This window comes from Bombina bombina, chromosome 2, assembly GCF_027579735.1.
Source record: "Bombina bombina isolate aBomBom1 chromosome 2, aBomBom1.pri, whole genome shotgun sequence".
NCBI lineage: Eukaryota > Metazoa > Chordata > Amphibia > Anura > Bombinatoridae > Bombina > Bombina bombina.
In genome coordinates this window covers 373,707,830-373,734,075 of record NC_069500.1, presented here as the reverse complement: position 1 = coordinate 373,734,075, position 26,246 = coordinate 373,707,830, and the positions used below count along the sequence as shown (strand labels likewise).

The following is a 26,246-nucleotide window of genomic DNA, read 5'->3' as shown; positions in this document are numbered from 1 at the left end:
CCAACAGCTCTCTAACCCTCCCCCCCTCTACCTAGTTGCCGCCATCTTGGGTATTGTGCTGCCATGTTCTTTTTAGAGAGAAGAAACTTTCTCCTGGCAACCCTTCCATACACACTATACTTGTTCAGTCTTTTTCTAATTCTACTGTCATGAACTTTAACATGCTAACTAAGGCTTGTAGAGTCTGAGATGTAACTTGTTTTGTTTTTTTGCAATTTCTCTGAGCAGTATACGGTCTGACCTTGGGGTGAATTTGTTGGGATGTCCCCTCCTGGGAAAATTGTCAACTGTCTTGAATGTTTTCCACTTGTGAATAATCTCTGTAGAATGATGGACTCTCTAAGATCATTGCTGATGTTAACACACACCTGAATGCTAAAGACCAGCAAACTGCTAAAACATCAGCTTTTATAGAGATGGTTATACTAGCGGATGATCATTTATTTAAGGGCATTTGATTAGCAGCACCTGGCTGCTACTTTGCCTCTTAATTTCTATGGAAACAGTAAAGGTTTACTTAGTTTTTCAAAAAATGGCTTCTCCATTTTGGCTTTATTTTTATTACATAAATAATGACACTGTGTAATATGCCATCTGTTGTTGTTCATCTGAGGTTGTATTTACCTAATTTTAAGACCTGCTAAAGACCAGATGATTGGTATTATGTCCTGATACGTAAAACCATAGAATTAAAAGAGGGTGTACTTTCTTTTTCACGCCCTATAACGCTAATGAGTTATATCGTTCAATCCACACATGCAAATTACAAAAATGTTAAGACTCTTAAACAGCTGATTAGAGTTACTAACTGTTAGTCACCGGTAACGATGCATACACGTAGGGCCGATTCTGCCCTGCATCATTGGTGCCCTGAAAATAAAATATACGGTGCCTCCCAATCATACTGGAGATACATCATGACGTAACCCATCATTACATTATTAGTGGAATAAAAAGCACCACATACATGTAATATTCAGTGGAAAGAGCATTAGGGGTGGTGATATAAACATGGCCCTGCTACATGCAGAAAGCAAATGGAAATTCCAATTAAAGATGCTGATTCCTCACTGTTTAAGTGCAAATTATATTCAGCTTTTTCCTTTGAATATTACATGTATGGGGTGCTTTTTATTCCACTGATATTGTAATCTTTCTTTATTTTGAAGTCTGTTACTTATGTAGGAAATTAACGACTGGCTAGTGATACAGCCATTACAACTTTGTTTACAAGTATCTGTTCCACTACAGCACATTCATTGTGACATTATTTATATACATCACCTAGGGTGGCTGGATAACACTTATTTTTTTGGATGAGAACTAAACATTATTCTATGATCACACAGTTGATTGGTTGGTCATATGAATACAACAATTGGCATTATATGGTTAGGGTATTTGCCTAACCATCTAACTTTATTTTGTGATGCCGATTATGGCTGTTGTATAAACAGATTGTATATAAGAACTTGAGTACAGACATAACTTAAATTTACATATATATGAATCGCTATGTAGCGTGCCTGAGTAATTGCTGTGAAACTGTTTATGCTCACATAGTGATCACAGCGCCTGTCCACAAATTACATCAGACCAAACAGGACAGCAGCTATCCACAGATTAGTACCTTACTGTGATAGGGGATTTATAATGCCCCAGCCTATATAGATCATATATACGAAAAAAATTGGTATTGTTGTTGATACACACGCCATGTGGGCTATGTCATGTAGCAGGCGTTCTTGGTGTGATCCTCACCTTACCAAGGCCTTTGGGTATATCTATCTATATGTTTGGCAAAGGGGTGGGATAGCGCTGTTTAAGGCAGTTTCCAATGCAAAAGAATATATATATAAATAAATAAATATATATATATATCTATTGTAGAGCAATCCAGGAGAAACTTAGCATAGCACATACGATAGCCGCCGTTGGATACGTTTTGATTTCTGTAAAATGCCTTTCGTGCTTCCTGCAGTGCAGTAGGAGTACTAGAAACTTTCCTCCACACGATAGTGGTATATTGGTTGTAGCTGGGAGAGAGACCACTGCAGTTTATCATACAAGCAGAGTTGCAGCTGCAGAGTTACACATAGGTGTAAATTGCACTGCAGGAAGCACGAAAGGCATTTTACAGAAATCAAAACGTATCCAACGGCGGCTTTCGTATGTGCTACGCTAAGGTTCTCCTGGATTGCTCTACACTTACCTCATACTGATTGAGGTAAAATCTTGTAAGTAGACATTACACCCACTGGAATCGTTGTTCGTTTGCATGACAGTGAAGCCATTTGCAATCTATAGACTTGGGACTCGCATTCCAGCTTATTGAGAAAACACTCACTTGTTATTGAAAAGACTTTAGAGTTTTTATGTATATTGAAATTGTATTTGATTGATTATTCAGATTTGATATATATATATATATATATATATATATTTATATTCTTTCGCATTGCAAACTATTGGATTGGAAGGGCTATCCCACCCGTTTGCCAAACATTGTATGCACGCAAAGTTTAGTGGAACTGGGGATTTCACTTTACTAAGCCTAGGGATACAGCTGCATTTTTTAGACACTCCCGTGCCATAAGTACCAGTGTTTATTTATATTGCACCTTAGTGTGGAAGCGCCCATGAGCTCTTTCATACACACATTGAGCCTATCTATCAAGCTCGTGTTTCTGGCGAGTTTCTGGCGGTCTAAAGACTGCTGCTCCATAACCCTGTCCGCCTGCTCTGAGCAGGCGGACAGGAATCGCCACAATTCAACCCGATCGAGTACGATCGGGTTGATTGACAGCTCCCTGCTGGCGGCCGAATGGCTGCGAGTCTGCAGGGGGCGGCGTTGCACCAGCAGCTCTTGTGAGCTGCTGGTGCAATGTTAAATGCAGAGAGTGTATTGCTCTCCGCATTCAGCAATGTCTTGCGGACCTGATCCCCACTGTCCGCAAGACATTTCATAAATAGAGGCCAATCTATTATATTAAATATCTCACGGGAATACCCAGTAATTTTAAAATAATTTTAGGATTTGTTTGCATCTTGCTGCTGACTACAATGGGGAATGTTACCCATTTTGTGCTTTTCATTAACAATTTCTATTGGATTTGGTTGCAAATTTATTTTTGCTCTGGCATTTGGGATAGGATTCACCAGACATTTTTAAGTGTTTTTATGGATGTTTTAGTTTTTATTTCTTTAATAAAATGTATGTTTTATGTTTGATTACCCTGTTTACTATTAGGGCTTGAGACAGTGTATTGTTTGTACTTTTCGAGTGCTTAGGCCGGGGATGCTCTCTCTTTCCTTTTTTTATTTCATAATCATTGTATCCTGTCAGGATTATAAAACAATTTTACACCTACACATGAAGCTTTGCTTTTTTCCATATGAAAACTGAAATCTAAAATAAAGTCTAAAATAGCTGGAAAAAAAATTTTAAGCTGCATTTTTTGTGGCCCTTAATCAACTTTGATGGTTTTAAACGGAATGAAAATTTCACAGCCGTGAATTAATTGACTTACCCCAGTCGGTCTACTAGATCCCACAGCACATTGGGACTGGGAACAAGAGGAGAGCCATCATACAGCACCAAGGAAGCCCCAGTTGATAGGGCAGTGATCAGCCAATTCCACATCATCCATCCAGCCTTAGGGAGAGACACAAAGTTAGCACTGAAATCACTGAGTTGCAAATATTTCTACAAGATATAAGATATATCTATTAGCAGTAGATTCCAATGGTGGGGGAAGAGAAAGAGAGACAAAGCGACAAAGAGCTAGATATTACACAATGAATATCACAAATGTTAAAATTTTGAACAATCTGGGGTTATTTTTTTTTTAAATAGATTTATTGAGGTTTAGTATTCAATACAATATACAAACAGTAATGTAAATGGTGTACGAGTACAATAGAAACATAGAAACATAGATATTGACAGCAGATAAGAGCCATAGGCCCAGCAAGTCTGCACGACCTTACCTAACAGTATAAACTTATCTAGTTCGTAGGATAGCCTTATGCTTGTCCCATTCATTTTTAGTGAGATCATATCAGTTGCAATAGTGAGATCATATCAGTTGTATCAACTTGTATCAGTTGTATCAACTTGTATCAGTTGTATCAACAAGTTGTATCAGTTGTATCAACAGAAAAACACACAATCGAATCTGTTGCATTACAGATAAAGTTAAGGTAAAAGGTACAGGTCTGTATATTTGTTAAACATATAAGTAATGTCACTATTTAACAAGCATATTGATTTGCTTTTAGTAACCAACGTAAAAGTACTAAATCTCTATTTTAAATTTAAGTCTATATCTCCCAAAGGGATGTGAAACCACTCTTGGGCTTCTAGCAAACTAAGTATAATTCTTTTGGAGGAGTATAATATTAAGTTATTTGCCAAATAAAAATATTGAGTATGGGGGGTGGAGCCGGCCGAGGACCAGCATGGTTGTGTTTGTGTAGAGTTCTGTAAGCTGACTCCTTGAGTGACATCTGCACGCTGAATGGAGACCTGATCTTACACCCTATGAGGACCATCAAACTTAGTAAACATACAGCACAACCTAGATTGAGGATAAAACGTTCCCAGCCCTCAGAGGTCGACTGCGCGATCCGGAACGTCTATGGTGCAACACATCTTAAGGCCTCAGAGACCACGCATATCCAAAGAGCCGTCAGCCGCAACGGAATTAGAAGGAACATCACAAAAAAGTAAAGTGACTCTGCATTTTCAGGAGACGAGATGCCACTTCAGGCAGTATTGCACAGATGAGCAAGTGAGTCTGGGAACATCACAAACACTGCTGCAGTAATAGCGCTAGCTACGACATACACCTTAGGCCTTACTGTAATAAACGGGCTATAAGCGTGACCAGAGCCAAACTAGGTCTGCCATAAACCCTGTTATATCACTGGAAAGACAACATGGGAAACAAATAAGGCATAATACAGGATTGAACACGCAAGAGAAGAGTGAATATGTATAGGGCCTAACTCAAATACCGACAAATTTAGAAGGCTTACAGTACAAACAGCATATAACCCTCTCCTAACAAAGCATACGCCAACAGACCTCCGCTACCACGCAGCAACATTAAAGTTACAATCCACAGTACCTTGAGAGAAACATTTACATCGAAGAACGCATCTACCTAAGGCCTGCGTAGGAGGGTTGGGAGCATCTAAATATAAATTACCACATAAGACAGATACGAGTTACAGGGGAATCAGCAGTTTTATACTTAGCTTATGCTGAGCTCTTTATTTGTTACAAAGGCCCTCCTACTCTGTACAAAACAGAGATTTAGGACACTTAGCATCTGGCACTAGTAAAGCTCTCTAGAGGTCAAAAGATACTCCACCAAGGTACCCACAACACAGACTGTGGCCTAACATACATGACTCTAAAAGTCTAACTAATTGCACAGTATCTGCCTACTAACAACAAACACATTGTAAACTCGTCCAAAGATATAAGAGAGGGAAATCCTGAAGACTGAGGAATCCACATAGCCTAACTGAGACAGAGTGAATGCAACATTACCATGGCATGCAAAAGGCAAACCAAAGCTGACAAACAAATAAAGTCAACTACCACTCCAAATGCAAAAATGAATGCATACTTCAAAACTATGGAACCTACAAGTTCATCACAACCAGCTTCTCCACAACAAGAAATGAGTGAAGAGAGAGAAGATACAGACACTGCAGTACATAATGAAGACCACCCTCTCACAAGAGCAGATCTAAATGCTCTGCCCTCAGAAGAACTTCTCCAATTTCATGTCTCAGGTCAGCCAAGTGATCAAAGATGGTCTAGCGGAGGTCAGAAAAGATATAATGGACATCAGCAATAAAGTATCACAGCTTGAAGAGAACGCAGAGGAATTATCTGAGTCTACAAACCTAACAACAATGCAGCTCCAGCAACAGAAATTTTACAGCTCCAAAGCCAGATAGAGGATCTGGATAACAGAGGCCGCCGTCAGAACCTGAGAGTGAGAGCAATACCAGAAGCAGTCTCTAATGCAGACCTATCACAGTATCTCCAGAATCTTTTCCGCTTTTTACTGGACACAGAAACACACTCAACAATTCTATTAGACAGAGCTCACAGAGCTTTACGTCCCAAACCCCTTGCAACTGCTTCCTTATTTTTCTAATGTATGTAAATAATTACTTGACACCATTTTCATTGAATGTGCTATCTGAACTATGTAGTACTAGTTAACTGCATAGTCTTCTTTTTTTAATTCTCTTTTTTTCCACTCAGTGTGTGTATGTATGTATGTATGTATGTGTATATATATATATATATATATATATATATATATATGTGTGTGTATGCATGCATGTGTGTATATGTATGCATGTGTGTATATGTGTTTGTGTATGTATGTGTGTATGTGTGTGTGTGTGTGTGTGTGTATGTGTGTATATGTATGTATGTGTGTGTATATGTGTTTGTGTATGTATGTGTGTATATGTGTGTGTATGTATTTATGTGTATATATATATATATATATATATATATATATATATATATATATATATATATATGTGTGTGTGTGTGTGTGTGCGCATGTATGTATGCGTGTGTATATGTATGTATGTATGTCTGTATATGTGTTTGTGTATGTATGTGTGTATATGTGTGTGTGTGTGTATGTATTTATGCGTGTATATATATGAAAACCCACCTATTCAGAGAGGCTTACCATCTCTCCTCCATCCCGCATCCGAACCAAGCTAATACATGTACATGAACTGCCTGACTCACTGCTGCAAATACAACCGATGTAACAAGCTACCCCAACCTTATGTATCTGCACCCTAAACCTATAGACTGTGAGCTCTCCGGAGCAGGGCCCTCTTCCTCCTGTGCTAGATTTGTTTAGTCTTGTTATATTTGGAATTGTATCACAAATCTTTGTCATTGTATACCCCCATCATTGTACCCAGCTCTACGGAATTTGGCGGCGCTATACAAATAATTGATCATAATAATATATATATATATATGTGTGTGTGTGTGCGCATGTATGTATGCATGTGTGTATATGTATGTATGTGTGTGTATATGTGTTTGTGTATATGTATATATATATATATATATATATATATGTGTGTGTGTGTGTGTGTGTGTGTGTGTATATATGTGTGTGTATGGATGTGTGTGTATATATGTGTATGGATATGTGTGTATATATGTGTACGTATGGTGTGTGTGTATGTATATATATATATATATATATATATATATATGTGTATATATGTGAATGGATGTGTGTATGTGTATGAAGGGGTTGTGAACCCCGAAAACGTTCCTACATTAAAAGGTTTTTGTGAAAGTCCTGCAAGTGCATCCTTCTCTCTATATATGCACTTTATTCTTGCACCCAGGCTGTTAACCATTGGAGGGCTGAGCTGGAAATTGTCTTGTATATATATATATATATATATATATATATATATATATATATATATACACACATATACACACATATATATATATATATCATTTGTTTCTGTTTTTTAATGTGCCCCCTGATTAAACACTGGCCCCACCTTGCCCCCCCAGTAAAATTTGTTTAGAACCGCCACTGAGAACACGGAATATTGTTGGGGGTTTATTTTTCTGCTAAAAGTCTCAAAGGATAACAGAGAAGCAGTTTACAAAGATATGGAAGACCTAGAGAAATCCTGCTCTCAGCTCAACATACCACTACCAAGGCTACCTCAGGAAGAAGACCCCAATGCTAGAAAACAGAATCTCAAACCAATGTTACCTAAGCCTCAACGGCAGAAATGGGCTACAGTAGGAACAAGCTGGCATCAGCAATACCACATTGCACGGAGCCACAGTGTTATATTCCACCCTGAAGTTCTCCACACACCAGATGCTGGAAAATGCACTTATGTAATAGGGCACTAGGTCCTTTCAGGAATAGTAGACTGTAAGAATGCTCTCACAAAAAATTTCTATATAGATTGTCTCATTGAAGACTTAAATATATTGGTCCCGTAACATACGGATAGGGATAGCTGAGTCTAACCTCCCAATAAACCAAGGATGCTTAAACAGCTCAAGGAGTAGTAGCAGAGTCTTGCTGCTACAGTACCCCCTCTAGTAACTAGTTAGAATGGCCCCTACTGGGCCTAGGAATTTGTTAATATTTTTTAAGGTGTATATTAATAGTTTGAAAATTCTATTGTTTATTTGTTCAATGCTAACCTCGAATTTGAATGTTCTAATAGTGATGCCCTGTAAGGCGAAAGTAACAAAGCATATTGCTTGGCAGAGAATAGCGTCTTTCCATCTACATGGGAATGCTGAGGCCGGAGACCACACCCCTTACATTCTACTCACAAGTCTAGGTAAGGAGTTACAGACAACTTCACGTAGGCTCTACATAATTATTTTTAACACTAATGCATAAACTCATACACATAATATCTCAGAACACAAAGGGCCTTAATTCGCACACTAAACGCTCAGTTGCACTGAGATGGTTTGCAAAACAGAAAAGTTCCATTGTATTTATACAGGAAACCCATTTTTTCACAATAGCAACACTAAAATTCTCATCTAAGGATTTCCCTGTGGGTTACTTCAGTTCTAACACGAAGAAAAGGAACGGGGTGGGAATACTCATTCATAGAAGTGTCCCTTTCCAACTAATTAGCTCTACTACAGATAAAGAAGGCAGAATCCTTATAGTGGTAGGTATGCTATTCAACAGGCCAGTGACTTATATATGCCCCTAATTCTAACAGATCCTCCTTCTTCAAACGCCTACTGTCTTTAGTTTTGGAAGTATGAAAGGTTATGGTAATATTAGGGGGGCTTTAATGTGACAATGGACACAGCACTTGACACATCAACAAAACAATCAAAACCCTCCACCAAATCCCCAGACTCAGTTTATCATTGTTGCAAACAGTTAGGATTAGTTGACGCCTGGAGAATACAGCACCCTCAACAGAGGAATTACACCTTTTAATCCCATCCGTGGGCTATGTACTCCAGAATCGACTATTTATTTATAGATCAATCCAGTCTTTCACTGGTCTCAGACACTGACATCTTGCCTACAGCCTGGTCGGATCATTCAATGATCACATTAGACCTGGCATGGCCGGATCACCCTATACATCCTTTTATATGGAAGTTGGACGATTACCTGTTGCACCACCCTCCGACAAAACAGGCTCTATCAGAAACACTCTCAGAATACTTTAAATATAATTCGGACCCTTACATGTCGTCTCATCATTTGGGAAGCACATAAGGCAGTCTTACGGGGAGAGTGCATTAAACATCAGGCATACGTGAAAAAAAACATACAATTCCACATTGAAAGCACTAACCTCTCAGTTACTCCAGACAGAAGTCCGACACAAAAATTTCCAGAAAGACTCTAGTCTCCTCACTCAGCTAACAAATATAAAAACAAAGATAAATAGCATTCTCACTAAAGAAGCACAGAAAAAAGCATTAGCACTAAGGAAAACATATTTTTACAAAGGTAATAGATCAGGTCCCTTACTGGCACGAGCTCTAAGAGCAAAGAGAGGTCAAACATTTATCAATAAAATTAAAAAACAAGACAATACTTATACCTTTGACAGTAAGGACACAGCAAACCAATTCAACAACTTTTATAAGCAACTATATAATCTTAAAGTACCAACCACAAAAGAACACCTCATTGATATGCAACAATGCATAGAAGCAGCGGACATAAACAAGTTAACCAAAACCCAAGCACACAAACTAGACATCTCACTGAGAGAAATCCAAACAGTAATTTCCCAACTACTACGGAAAAAGCCCAAGGATAGACGGCTTCACCAAACTTTATTATAAAACCTTCAAGGATATACTAGCCCCGCACCTTCTGACGCTATTTAAAAACTTGACTCCTCAGACAAATTTTCACCAGAAATGTTGCTAGCGCATATTTCGGTAATCCCCAAACCCGGTAAATCACAGGAAGACCCGAGTAGTTATCGCCCTATTTCATTGCTAAACTCGGATATTAAGATCTTTAGTAAAATTCTAGCTAACCGTATAAATTCTATATTAAATTACTTAATACACGTACTGTAGATCAGGTGGGCTTTGTACCCAAACGCGAGGCTAGAGATAATACCCTGAGAGCTATAACCTTAATAGAATATGCCAAATTTCACAATATAGATTCCGTATTAATCACAAGTGACGCTGAAAAAGCGTTCGATAGAACGAATTGGAACTTCCTCTATTTACATTTGGCTTTGGTACTCAAATGATCACTAGAATCTTCAGTTTATATTCCCAACCAAGCGCTAAGGTGAAAGTGAACGGCATGCTTTCAGACCCCTTCACAATACAAAATGGCACACATCAAGGATGCCCCCTGTCCCCTATCCTTACCTTGTCCATGGAAATATTAGCATCCCATGTCTGTGGCAACAACGACATTGAAGGTATCCGAATAGGACCCAATGACTTTAAAGTTGCGATGTACGCAGATGATGTACTGTTTTCTATTTCATCTCCGTCGACATCGGTCCCGGCAATCATGTCGAGTTAGATAGATTTGGCAAATTCTCTAACTTCTCGGTCAACAAAGCGAAATCCGAGATTTTGAACATATCTCTTTCCAAAACAGACTTTAATAAACTGACCGATATCTGCCCATTGCGACTCCAGACAAACTCAATTAAATATTTGGGTATACACCTTTCCCCAAATACTACTACTCTTTTTAATAAAAATGATAACTCCTTACTACATAACACACAAAATGATCTTGTTAACTGGGCAACCAAACCTATCATGGTGGGGAAGAATTACAATCCATAAAAATGACTACCCTCCCAAAGATTCTATACATTTTACAAGCATTACCGATTTATTTGCCCAATTGGCTCTTGCATCGTCTCCAGGGTCAGATTAATACCTATGTATGGGCTCAGGATAAATTGTAGTATACTATATAGAGAAACAATACAAGGGGGAATGGGACTCCCAAAAATTGAGGACAATTATAACACGGTGACGCTACAGTGAGTACTGGACTGGCATGGAGCACACAGTAGTGGATCTCAATTGACTCCCATATTGATGTAGTCTCCGACCTCAGGAGGTGGAAGCACTCATCATAATTATGTAATTCTTTGTTATATCACTTATGGTTCTGGCCTCCGACTATTCTTATGACTATATGACTAGAAAGATGTTTTCCAGTAGCACGATGATCTAGGCATATAACGATACTGTTAGGAAAACTAGTAATATATCAATGGTTAACCTCAATGGTACAGAGCCTAGGAATGAATTACAAGACATACGCACAGATACAAGTGGAAATAGTATGAGTGCTTTGTATAGACTAGTAATATTACTTTGGATACAAGCATTGAACGTTCCATTTGTTAGAAGTTAACCGGAGTTACAGTAGTTCTTTTATTGGTTCATATTGTATCATCACACTGTAATTGACTTTATCATATTGATGTAATTTTCTTTTCTTCTTTTTGTTTTCTGTATGATGATTAATGTGAAAAGAGAAAATTAATAAATAAAAAAATAAAAAGATATTGAGTACAAGGAATATGAATTATAATTGAAAATATTTTCTGTTAACATATATGGGTAGCTTAAGCATAGGTAATTAGTTACACATATATATTAATAAGTGCAGTATATATCGAGGGAAACCACGATTTAAAGAACAAGAGTACTATATAGGGAAGGGTAGGAGTCTGGCCGATTAACTAAATGAAATAACTCTTATAGGGCCTGTTTATAAAGGGTGTATTATTGGGCTTATTGCATTATATCTGTTTAAATACTAATGATTAAGAGGTTAAGATCAAAATGGAGGTAACCTCTAAATAGATCCGGAGACTAAGACTGCTTCTGAAATGATAGAGAGTACATTGTGGCTTGTGTTAGCTCATGGCTAAAGTGCATTTGTTTTAGATATTATGGGGCCTATTTATCAAATGACTGTCCGACATGATCCGATCAGTGGATCATGTCCGACAGACATCGCTGAATGTGGACAGCATTACGCTCTCCGCATTCAGCATTGCACCAGCAGTTCTTGTGAACTGCTGGGGCAACATCGCCCCCTGCAGATTTGCGCTAGCAGGGGGCTCAATCAACCCGATCGTATTTGATCGGGTTGATTTCTGGCGATCGCTGTCTGCCTCCTCAGAGCAGGCGGACAGGTTATGGAGCAGCGGTCTTTAAAGTTCCATACAGAGCTTGATAAATAGGCCCCTATATGAATGGGGGAAAAACTCAGGGGTATAAATCGTTATCAATGATAGTGGAATATGTTAAGGACTGTGTTGCTGCAGTATAAAAATATAGTTGTATATGCTAGTACTACAAAGACTGCTATTTTCTATTCTCTCATCCAATCAAGCCTTGCCGACTGGGTATGGGCCGGATACCCAGCAACAGGTGACTGTATTAGTAAGCAGGAATCTACCTCAACTAGAAACAACACAATCCCTGCCAAACCCCGAGACAATAAAAGAGGTTAATGCACATGATATTATATGTATTTTACAAGGGCTGCACCAAAATGCTGACACATATACATGCTAAAAAAAAAGAACAAAAAGGAAGAGGCGGACCCTATTCTAAGGGCACCCCAGCCTGCAAAACTTCTCTCCTGAAAGCTGCTTCAGCCGAAGCAAAAACATCAAACCTGTAAAATTTTGAAAAAGTATGCAAGGAGGACCAGGTAGCCACCTTACAAATCTGATCCATAGAGGCCTCGTTCTTAAAGGCCCAAGAGGAAGCCACTTCTGTAGTGGAATGAGCCTTTATCCTCTCAGGAGGCCGATGTCCCGCTGTCTCGTAAGCTAAGCGGATGACACTCCTTAACAAAAAAGATAGGGAAGTTGAAGTAGTCTTCTGCCCCTTACGCGTCCCTGAATAGACAACAAACAGAGGAAGATTGTCTAAACTCCTTAGTAGCCTGAAGAAAGAACTTCAAGGCGCTAACCACATCCAAATTGTGAAGCGTTCCTTTGATGAAGGAGGATTAGGACACAAGGAAGGAACCACAATCTCCTAACTAAAGTTGCGATCTGACACAACTTTAGGAAGAAAAACCTAATTTAGTACGTAAAACTGCCTTATGTGCATGAAAAATCAGATAAGGGGGCTCACATTGCAAAGCAGAGATCTCAGAAACTCTGCGCGCAGAGGCAATAGCCAATAAAAAGAACCTTCCAAGATAACAATTTAATGTCAACCGAATGCAGAGGCTCAAATGGAACCTGTTGCAAAACCCGAAGAACAAGATTTAGGCTCCAAGGAGGAGCCCCAGATCTAAACACAGGTCTGATCCTAATCAGAGCCTAATCAAAGGACTGCACGTCTGGAAGCTCAGGGCCGAAATCTGTCCCCTCATGGAACTAGCAGAAAGGCCCTTCTCCAGCCCATCATGAAGAAAAGAGAAGATCCTGGCAACCTTAACTCTGTGCCAGGAAAAACCACACTCTTCACACCAGAATAAGTAGGGCCTCCACACCGTATGGTAGATACGCTGAGTAACTGGTTTACAAGCTTGAATAAGAGCATCAATGACACTCTCAGAGAAACCTCTCTTGGCTAAGCGTTCAATCTCCACGCAGTCAGCCTCAGAAAATCTAGATTTTGATGAACAAATAGGCCTTGTATCAGCAGTTCTCTGCGACAAGGTAACTTTCACGGAGGAGATGATGACATCCCCACTAGATCTGCGAACCACGTCCTTCGCGGCCACAATGGAGCAATCAGGATTACTGATACCCGCTCCTGCTTGATGCGGGCCACCACTCGAGGAAGAAGCGGTAATGGAGGAAAAAGATATGAGTTTGAACCTCCAGGACACTGCTAGTGCATCCGCTTGGGGATCCCTCTAACTCGACCCGTACCTGGGTAGCTTGGTATTGAGACAGGACACCATGAGATCTATCTCCGGCGTCCCCCACTTGCTGCATATCTCTGCAAAGATGGAATGATTGCCTGCTGAGAAAATCCGCCTCTCAGTTCTCCACACCCGGAATGTGGATCGCTGACAGTGAACACCCACTCCAAAATCTGAGATACTTGCTTCATCACCAAGGAACTTCTCGTTCCCCCCGATGGTTGATGTAAGCCACCAAGGTTATATTGTCTGATTGGAATCTGATAAACTGGGACGAACCCAGAAGTGGCAAAGCCTTCAAGGCCTTGAAGATTGCCCGTAGTTCCAAAATATTGATCGGGAGGGAGGACTCCTCCTGAGTCCACAACCCCTGTGCCTTCCTGGCACCCCAAAAAGCTCCACATCCGGATAGGCTTGCGTCTGTAGTCACAATCTCCCAGGATGGTCTTAAGAAGCATGTCTCTCTAGGCAGATTATCTGGACAGAGCCACCAAGAGATCGATTCTCTCGACCGGCTGTCTAATACAATCTTTTGAAACAGATCTGAATGATCCCTGTTCCAGCATGCACAGTTGTAAAGGTCTGAGACAGAACATGGCAAAAGGAATGATGTCCATGCAGGACACCATGAGACCAATCACCTCCATACACTGAGCCACAGAGGGACTCAAGGATGTCCGGAGGACAAGGCATGCCGAAGTTAGCTTGTAACGTCTCTGGTCGGTTAGAAATAGCCTCATGGATATGGAGTCTATTATAGAACCCAGAAATTCCACCCTGGTACTTGGGATAAGAGAACTCTTTTCCAAGTTTATCTCCCATCCATGTGCTCGAAGAAGACTGAGAAGGGACTCAGAGAATTCTTTCGAAAGATGAATCGTCCAAGTATGGGGCTACTGCAATATCCTGAGTTCTGGCAACGGCTAGAAGAGCCCCAGAACCTTTGTAAAGATTCTTGAAGCAGTAGCTAGTCCAAACATAAGGGAAATGAACTGGAAGTGCTAGTCCAGGAATGCAAACCTCAGGAACTGAAAGTGTTCCCTGTGGATCGGAACATGAAGGTAAGCGTCCTTCAGATCTATAGTGGTCATAAACTGGCCCTCCTGAATTAAAAGAAGGATGGACCTTATTGTCTCCATCTTGAAGGGACACTAGCGCCTAGATTTAGAGTTCTGCGTTAGCCGTCAAAAGCAGCGTTAAGGGGTCTTAACGCTGCTTTTTACCGCCCGCTGGTATTTAGAGTCAGTCAGGAAAGGGTCTAACGCTCACTTCCAAGCCGCGACTTTTCCATACCGCAGATCCCCTTACGCCATTTGCGTATCCTATCTTTTCAATGGGATCTTCCTAACGCTGGTATTTAGAGTCTTGGCTGAAGTGAGCGGTACACCCTCTACCGACAAGACTCCAGCCACAGAAAAAAAGTCAGTAGTTAAGAGCTTTCTGGGCTAACGCCGGTTTATAAAGCTCTTAACTACTGTGCTCTAAAGTACACTAACACCCATAAACTACCTATGTACCCCTAAACCGAGGCCCCCCCCACATCGCCACCACTCTAATAAAAAATTTTAACCCCTAATCTGCCGACCGCACACCGCCGCCACCTACATTATAACTATCTACCCCTAATCTGCTGCCCCTAACATCGCCAACACCTACATAATATTTATTTACCCATAATCTGCCCCCCCAACGTCGCCGCTACCTTACCTACACTTATTAACCCCTAATCTGCCGACCGGACCTCGCCGCTATTCTAATAATTGTATTAACCCCTAAACCGCCTAACTCCCGCCTCGCAAACCCTATAATAAATAGCATTAACCCATAATCTACCCTCCCTAACATCGCCGACACCTAACTTCAAGTATTAACCCCTAATCTGCCGACCGGACCTCGCCGTTACTCTAATAAATATATTAACCCCTAAAGCTAAGTCTAACCCTAACACCCCCCTAAATTAAATATAATTTTAATCTAACTAAATAAATTAAATATTATTAACTAAAGTCTTCCTATTTAAAGCTAAATACTTACCTGTAAAATAAACCCTAATATAGCTACAATATAACGAATAATTATATTGTAGCTATTTTAGGATTTATATTTATTTTACAGGCAACTTTGTATTTATTTTAACTAGGTACAATAGCTATTAAATAGTTATTAACTATTTAATAGCTACCTAGTTAAAATAATTACAAAATTACCTGTAAAATAAATCCTAACCTAAGTTACAATTAAACCTAACACTACACTATCAATAAATAAATTAAATCAGTTAACTACAAGTACCTACAATTAAATAAACTAAACTAAATTACAAAAAATAAAAAAAGATTAAAAGAATTTTAAGCTAATTACACCTACTCTAAGCCCCCTAATAAAATAACAAAGCCCCCAAAATAAAAAAAAACCCTACCCTAATCTAAATTAAAATAGTTAACAGCTCTTTTACCTTACCAGCCCTTAAAAGGGCTTTTGCGGGGCATGCCTCAAAGAAATCAGCTCTTTTGCCTATAAAAAAAACACAATATCACCCCCCAGCATTACAACCCACCACCCACATACCCCTACTCTAACCCAAACCCCCCTTAAATAAACCTAACACTAACCCCCTGAAGATCTCCCTACCTTGAGTCGTCTTCACTCAGCCGAGCAGCGATGGACCAAAAGAAGACATCCGGAGCGGCAGAAGTCTTTATCCTATCCGGGCAGAAGAGGACATCCGGACCGGCAAACATATTCATCCAAGCGGCATCTTCTATTTTCATCCATCCGACGAGGAGCGGCTCCATCTTCAAAACCTCCGGCGCGGAACATCTTCTTCTACCGACGACTACCGACGAATGAAGGTTCCTTTAAGTGACGTCATCCAAGATGGCGTCCCTCGAATTCCAATTGGCTGATAGGATTCTATCAGCCAATCGGAATTAAGGTAGGAAAAATCTGATTGGCTGATTGAATCAGCCAATCAGATTCAAGTTCAATCGGATTGGCTGATCCAATCAGCCAATCAGATTGAGCTTGCATTCTATTGGCTGATCGGAACAGTCAATAATATTTTAAATGTCAGGAAACACAATCTGGGGGTGACACAGAAGCTCTCAAACAGGAGATAAACAGTTTCGTAACACAGATTGAAAACCACATGATTGTGGATAATCGACCAATCAAGGATAGCCTGACCGAGATCAGGAGAGAAATTAGTGAGCCAGGAAATAGAGTCATGGATCTGGAAGAGACACATAAATATACTGATAATACCACAATGGAGCTCCAACACCAGCACACAACCATTGACCAATTACAAAATCAGATGGAAGAACTCGACAACAGGGGGCGCCGCCAAAACTTGCGGATCCGTGGAATCCCTGAAAAGATACTGCCTCAATAGCTGCCCTCATATCTACAGAATCTATTCAAATTCCTCCTATAAAATGATAGCGATTCTATAAGTTTGGATAGAGCGACCCTATAAGTTTGGATAAGGCCAAAACCTCCTAATTCCTCTCCTCATTGTTTTATGCTGCCGCAGATTCACAGAAAAAGAAAAAATTCTGCAAGCTGCGAGGAAAAAATCACTGATCCACTTCGTAGAGGATATACTACAGATCTACGTCGACCTAAGCCCTATTACGCTGTCAAAGCGAAAAGAGGTGAGATATCCAACTTTTCATCTCCAGGAGCTGGGAATACAGTACAGATGGGGATTCCCTTTCACCATCAAAGTGCTCAAAGAGGACAAAACCTTCCTCTATAGAGGACCGGAGGACTTGGAACTCTTCTGTAGACAATTAAAAATTGCTCAACCCTCCCTGCCAAGTCTTGCTGATGATACTGAAGACAGGTGCAAACAACAAAAGACAGCTTCCAAGCAGCAGAGAGCGGAATGGTCTACAATAGCAAGGAAAAGGAAAAACATGGCTACTACACACTCCTCACCAGCTTCAACATCCTCTGAGCCTCCCTGAATCGCTTTTGCCCAGCGGTTTTTAAGGAAATTACTTAGAGCTATAGAAAGCTAAGCAGGTTTTCCTTAATATTTAATAACTGTTTATGAATCTAAACAGGACTTATAAAGATGCCATATTCCAGATTGTTCTCCAAATGCCTGAATAGAGTGGATTGGCAAAAACACCTGCCCTAAGTTCCCCTCCGCCAATCTCCTTCCATCCTTAGGATGAGAAGCTATTTTCTTACTCTCCCGATGATCCCTAGTGAACCATCGGATTTTGTTATAATGTTATATTTATTGTTTTATTATTTTTCTTGTTGTTATCGCTGGTAAAACCTCACTGTACATTTAATTCTCCTTAGTTTACTACAGGGGAAATTCACCCCCTCCATACAACCCATTAGCTGTTATGCAGTTGATTCTTCTACTAAGGCAAGGTATATCCTGAGTCTAGTCCACCCTTTTGAGGATCTCAGCCGTAAGGTAAGACAACAATACTTTAGACGACATTACTTCTCCAGACTCCATCATAACTGTCCCTAGAATACATATAATATCGCAAAACGACTTAACTCCCCGATCAAAAAAAATCAGTTGCCTTTAAGAGTTTTGCCAAATGCTCAGATTCCATAATTGTTATACAGGAGACTCATTTTTTTATCTGTCTGCGAACCAACTTTCACCTCGAGGGATTTCCCTGTGGGATACCATAATTCATTCTCCATTAAAAACATGGGGTGAGCATTCTCTTCCACAAACATTTACATTTCCAACTCCACAACAAGGTTACTGACACAGATGGCAGAATACTAATTTTAATAGGCCTCTTTTTCAACAGATAAGTTACACTGGTTAATGTGTACGCGCCACATAGTAACAGGCATAAGTTTTTCCGGCACTTGCTTTCCCTCATAATAGAGCATAAGAAAGGAATCCTGATTATGGGGGGTGATCTCAATACCACACTAGATCCCTCACTAGATACGTCTACAAGGTCCACGCACTCTCGGGCTAGAGACCCAAATATAGTATTTACCTGCAGTTGGGCTTGATTGACTGGTGGAGGATACAACAGCCGATGCAGCGTAATTATACATTTTTCTCACATTGATTACGTGTTTATTGATAGAAAACATCTATCACTGCTAACAGACTCTGATATACAAGCGACGCCATGGTCAGATCATTCGGCTATAAGCATCCACCTGGAATGGCCTGATAAACCTGTGGTCCCATATATAAGGAGAATGGATGATTCCCTACTCCACTACCCTGATACTCATAAGGCTATTAACAAATCCCTGTCTGAACACTTACAATTTAATAATATCGCTGGAACACACCCTAAATACATTTGGGAAGCACACAAGGCGGTAATCAGGGGGGAATGTATAAAACATAAGGCCTTTTGGACGAAAACTTACAACTCTACTATCACAGCATTGACCTCTCAATTAAACCAAGTAGAACAAGCATAAAAACTCACCTAGCTATCACACCTTACTTTCCCACATAACAAAGCTTAGAAAAGAAATCAATGCTGTTTTAACTAACGATGTCCAAAGGAGGGCACTATCAATAAGAAAGACCTTCTTTTACGAGGGTAACAGAATAGGGCCATGCCTAGCTAGAGAAAATTGATTACATCAGCCAAACAATATATGATAGCAAGGAGATAGCGAACCACTTGGGTACATATTATAAGGAACTTTACAATCTTTCACTAAGCCATCAATCGAACACACAGAATAATATGCAAGATTACATTAGAGAAGCTGACCCCCAAAATAGAACCCATAATCAAAGAGGAGCTGGAGACTCCAATATCTCTCCAAGAGATTCTGTCTGCCATCTCAGACTTACCCTCTGGGAAAAGTCCAGGACCGGATGGCTTACCTAACTCATACTATAAGAAAAATAGGTCCTTATTGGCACCACACCTCCTAAGGCTGTTTCAGACTCTGGATGAGGGACAGGCATTCGAAAAGACCTGCTTGGCAGGTAAACCACTCCCACATTTACTCTCAAAAATGTGGATATTATTGCAGACAACACATCCCACTGATCTCCCGTCCTACACAACCAAGTGGCAGGAGGAATTGGGGGTAACCTATACTACTAAAGAATGGGAATCCGTATTTCGCAACACAAAAAAATCGTCAACCTCCCCAAAAATGTTAGAACTTAATTATAAGGTCCTACTGAGGTGGTATCTCACCTCTACACGCATCCACTCCATTTACCCATCAGCTAATGAGCACTGCTGAAGAGGCTGTGAGGCTAGGGGTAGCTATAGACACATGTGCTGGGAGTGCGAGAAGTTGAGACGGCTCTGGGAACATGTAGAGACCCACTTTTGCTAAGTTCTAACTAAAGACTTTATGTTAACACCTAGTACGGCTTTGTTAAATAAACTGCCAAATTTCCCCTGTAAATTAAGGAGACAGTTACTACAAATTGGGTTAAATGGAGCGAAATCCTTGATTGCACTCAAATGGAAAACTCAAGATCTCCTGACGGAACAAAGTTGAATAGATAAAACGACCGAGTTACTGACAATAGAGGAATATTGCTATTTAAAGAGGCAGAAACTTAATTCCTTTCATGACATGAAATTTGTATGGGATGACGCATTACTCCCCCCTCCAAGAGGCTCTGACAGACAGCAAAACAGAACTGAAACGGATGGCCTCGATGGCTGAGGAGAACTCATTTATAATGTAAAAACCCACTTCATCTTCAGTCCAAGGGCTGGTGATGGAACTTGCTAAGGGTTGCAAACCCTCATAGGGGTCTTTATGGCCCAATCAATTGATATAACAGAATGTACACAGCTCATATAGTTTTCAAGACCAGCGTAGATTGTGATGTTTAGTTTAAATTGTACTTAAATCACTTACCAAATGCAAGGAGATTTGTATCTTATCCTTATGAATATAACATATGATAATGTTGGGAGAATGGAAATCTCTTTGTAATATTTTATCTTTTCTTTAATGCGCAATAAAAGTTGGAAATTTAAAAAAAAAAAGTGCTTAATTTTAAATCTAAAGGACGAATCTTCCACAGCAGGAGGCTTAGACGCTAAGGACTCCGACCCAGAAAGTTCACCCTCTGAAGCTACAGAGGTTAACTCATCGGATAACTGGGACATAATAGCTAAATCCGATAAATATTTAGATGACTCCGGGTCAGGAGAGCTATGTTTAAACCATTCTCTTGCGTTTGTTAGAGTGAGGTAATGCACTGAGGGCCGCAGACACTGCCGTCTGTAACTGCGCGGCAAAGTCCACAGGAAAAAGCCCCCTTCCGGATGGAGGATTAGATGTGCTACAGGGAACTGCATGTGGAGTGGATAATGTAGCAAGGGTAGAAATCTCACAGGACGCCGAGTCCTGAGAGGTAGACGGTTCAGAGGGACTAAGAGCCTTAGCAGGCTTGTCTCCCATCTTAGACTTTATAACAGTGTTAAGGCATGTGGAACATAATTGAGTGGACGGGAAAACCACAGCCTCCTCACAATATAAACAGGTATGATTTAGTACAGAAGAAGTACCTTCTAACATGTCAGAGACCTCCATAGCTCAGGTTATACCCACAGAAGGACACAAATAAAGTTGTTTTTTTTTTATTATAGAAAACTGCAACTTTATACTCCCAATGGCTGGGGCATTCACCACCTCCTAGACCCAGACAGTTAACAGAGGAAACATCTCTCCTCAGGTTCAAGTCTCAGCTTGAATGGAGGAAATGAACATAGACCACATGGAGTGCAAGACAGTACTTTCCCTGTTATTACAAGTGCAGCAAGTAATAGGAGCTGTGCAACACTTTCAAAAACAAAAGTGAAACTTAAAAGTGAAACCGGTTTGTTCCAGCCAAAAACACAGTCTATCAGCCCAGGAAAAAATAACACAAAGCAGCATGTAAATAATTAATACACTGATAAATTAACCCCAACTGTTCAATAAACCCCCTTCAGAGGATATTAACCCTGGATCCTATCAAGGTATAAAAGAGCCACACTGTTACCCTGTTGTAGCATTTTATGTGTAAAAAAATGATACGATCTTACCTCCAGGATCCATGCTGTGGAACAGAACACAGCCTCTCAAGTGTGACAGTCTTATAACAGCGCTCCTGACATGGACTTGAGTGAGAGAAGACAGGCAGTGAAACTCGTCAACACTGATTGTTTAGGAGCTGTTCGCAATAGTCTGGATGGTTTCGCAGCAAAACTTTCCCTGCATCTCCAGACTCTAACTTTCATCAATACTCTCACTGAAAGGTTGACATGACTACTTAAAACTCCAGTCCTAACTCGAAGGGCAGATACCCTTTTTCAGGACTCTCCAAATCTTCTGACACTTCTCTGCCCCCTCCTAACGTGACAAAAGGCAAAGAATGACTGGGGTAATGAGGAAGTGGGAGGGATATTTAAGCCTTTGGATGGGGTGTCTTTGCCTCCTCCTGGTGGCCAGCTGTTATATTTCCCAACAGTAAGGAATGAAGCCGTGGACTCTCCCTATCTTAGTAAGGAAATGAGATGTACAGGGACATGTGGTATAGACACCCACCATCTAAACAATGATGTGCTGGATTTATAAACATAAAAATGATAAGCATACTGAATAGTTTACCTAGCGTTATTAACAGTTTAGGTGAATATGTCACATGAAAACACAATTATACAGATAGGAATCATAACACATGAGCAGCTAGGTCTCTAAGTAGTAGGTAAAATTAGTGATAAAATAAGCATATAAGTCTAGAGTCTTTAATTGAAAAACAATTCCAAACGTGTAGCTGCACATTTAGGAGTTAGAATTATACCATATAATAGCTGCTGAAGAGCCGTAATGTAATAGATTTGCAGTGGAAGATTCCAATGAAAACCACAAAGGATAATCTCTTATGTAAGCTATAACATTTGTCGTGATGTATAGAGATGTATATTAATGGAAGCTATAACATTTGTCAAAAGAATTCTAAATAAAGAACATAGTTATATCTCTGTTATTACTGTGATATTAGTATCTATTTATAGCTAGTAAAATAAAAGGCAACATTAAACGAGTTGCCTCTAGTTTTAATACTTAAGGTTGTTAGGCGACTAGTACAAAAAAACTGCAAACGATTATATCAGGTTGAAAAAGGCCCTGATATATGTGTGTGTGTGTGTATATATATATATATATATATATATATATATATATATATATATATATGTGTGTATATATATATATATATATATATATACATATACATATATATATATCTGTAACTTAGCCTCATTAGATTACTACAACTAACCTTGGGTACAATATACTTAATAGCAAAACTATTTTCAACTGGGAAAGCGGAGTCTCTTTGATTAGAGACCGTTTCAGCGCCAGATCTTCGCTCTGCAAGGGGATCACACACTCAGCCAAGCACAGCGGTTGTGGTATACCTTTAACTAATACCCCTCCTATTTGGTCTCCACCCTATATAAGGACTACCTGTAACACTCATTTACTGCCTGATTATTGAAGTCTTAGCTACTCTGGTGTAGCTTTCCTTATCTCAGGTCTCCTATTACTTGTATCCTGTGCAAGGTGGTTTACTTTGTTTACTCTAGCTGCGTCTTGAATCTCTTATGCTCAAATCGTTACTTTGTCATTACCGACTTTGGATCATTCAACGACCGGATCTACTTTTTCACCGCTACCCGGAAGTAAGCCGCATTCACACACGCTGCCTCTCCAAACACGGATCTTCCAATGCGGTAACAGAAATATCACGGTCTTCAAGGTGGTAACGTATACGAACAATGCTAAAGCCTTTAAACTTCTTACCTGCTTGTTTTTGTTACCATACTGAATTATTGGACATCTCCCATTACCTGCAACATCCAATATGAACAAACATTGTATGTCTGTGGAATGTCTGAACTTGTAAATATTTTAGGCTGTGTGTGATTGCGTGAAGTAAGAAGAATCATTTGTTTCTACCAATTCAGATTCTGAGCCTGTCAGTATTTCTTTTTCATCTGTGGCCTCCGGTTATATATATATATCTTGAACATAAGATATATATTATATTAAATATTCCTTATATTTATTAACACTTAAGTCAGTAGTTAATATACAAATTCATCATATATTAAATGTCTCATATTGTTTAATCAGGCTACATAGAAGTTGTTTTCTGATTACTACAAAAAAGAGCAACAAGCTCTAATTTTAGAGCTAACCTTTATAACCAATGTGCAAATACTTGTTTACTTAAATACGAAGCTCAGAATACCACATAATAATCAGGCCCAAAAAACTGAATTTTGAATTAATTAAACATTATGGATCCTAATGAAATAAAAAAGGAGTTTAATAATGTTTACCTTAAACTTGATTATTTAGCAAGAGCTGTGACAGAAGTGCAGACTGAAAATGCTGCACTGAAAACTATAGTTAAAGATTTTGTTACACAAAAGCCTCATGACCCACCTGAACCTCATATTAATTATCCACAACCTTTTTCAGGGAAACGTTCTGAGTTCAGGGAATTTAAGAATGCCTGTAATTTATTATTTTCTCTTAGACCTAAGACTTATCATACTGAGCGGATTAAAGTTTGTACCACAATATCTTTCCTACAAGGTGAACCCAGGACTTGGGCTAATAGGTTTTTTGAAAACAATAACAATATCCTGGATTCATTACAAGATTTTTTTTCTGCTTTAACTAGTCTATATCAAGACTCAAATTCTCAAATAAATGCTGAAATGAGATTGAGGTCTTTAAAACAAGGTAAGAGAAATGTGGAGGATTATACCACTGAGTTTCAGATGTGGGCAGAGGACTCTCAGTGGAATGAAATCAGTTTGAAAAATCAATATCGTTTAGGTTTATCTGAAACACTCAAAGATGAACTTTCACGTCTTGAGATCCCAGATACCCTTGATGGTCTTATTAAATTAAGTACATCTTTAGATCGTCGTTTGAGAGAAAGGAGGGCAGAAAAGGCCTCTAATGATACCTCATATAGAAGACCTTACCAAGTCACAACAAGTCATGACAAAGCTCATGGCAGTGCTACCCCTATGGAGATTGGTGTACTTAGAGGACCTCTGCCACCAGAGGAAAAAATTAGAAGGAGGTTGGAAAATCTCTGTTTATATTGTGCTCAAAAAGAACATGTAGTATCTACTTGTCCTTTGTTGAAAAAACAAAAGAATGGTAAAAAAAAAAAAACCAGTGACTTTATTTACAGCATAGCTAATGATACACACATGACTTTGTCTATTTCTTTACAGTGGGACCAGAAAAATATCCAAACCAAGGCATTAATTGATTCAGGAGCATCCGGAAATTACATTGATTCCACTTATGTAAATAAAAATCGAATACCTACTATTTGTAAACAAAATCCTGTATCTATTAAGCTGATAGATGGTTCATTAATAGAACAAGGACCTATTACACATCATACTATTCCCCTGCTTGTAACATCATTGCAGGGACACACTGAATATTTATCTTTTGATCTCATAACCATACATCAGCATACTCTCATCCTAGGCTATCCTTGGTTGAAGAAACACAACCCTCACATAAATTGGGTTTCAAATAAGGTAACATTAGATTCTGCTTTTTGTTCCCAAACTTGTTATCCACATCAAACCATAGCGTCACTTGATATTGGTTTACCCTCGTGTTATCAGGATTTGGCAGATGTATTTAATTTAAAAGAGGCAGAAAACCTTCCACCTCATAGGGAGTTTGACTGTCCTATCGATATAATACCTGGTTCCAAAATCCCTCATGGTAAGATCTATCCCCTCTCTCAAGAGGAACTCCAGTTTATAAGAAACTACTTAGACGAAAATTTACGTAAGGGATTTATTTCACACTCCACATCCCCTGCAGCTGCAGGTATGTTTCTAGTAAGAAACAAGGATGGTACCATAAGACCTATTATTGATTATAGAGCATTAAATAACATCACAATAAAAAACAGATACCCGTTACCTTTAATACCTGAACTTTTGGAACGTCTAACTGGTGCAACTATTTACACCAAATTAGATTTAAAGGGAGCTTATAATTTGATTAGAATTAAAGAAGGTCACGAATGGAAAACGGCATTCAGGACCAGATATGGCCTTTTCCAATATAATGTAATGCCTTTTGGTCTGAGTAATGCTCCGGCAACTTTTCAGTTTTTTATAAATGAGATCTTTCGTGACCTGATAGACGTTTGTGTCATAATATACCTTGACGACATATTAATTTATTCTAGAACACCTCAAGAGCATGAAAAACATGTACGCTGGGTATTAACTCGTTTAAAAGAACACAAACTATATGCTAAAC

The 26,246-nt window shown here is 39.4% G+C and overlaps 1 protein-coding gene across 1 annotated transcript in view; it reads right to left on the bottom strand.

The window, feature by feature from the left end:
* Positions 1-26,246, bottom strand: part of AACS (acetoacetyl-CoA synthetase) — a 350,996-nt gene that overhangs the window by 88,287 nt on the left and 236,463 nt on the right. The window contains exon 10 of the mRNA XM_053701850.1: positions 3,531-3,655. Within this exon, the coding sequence (XP_053557825.1) occupies positions 3,531-3,655 (125 nt within the window). The remainder of the gene's footprint in view (positions 1-3,530; positions 3,656-26,246) is intronic.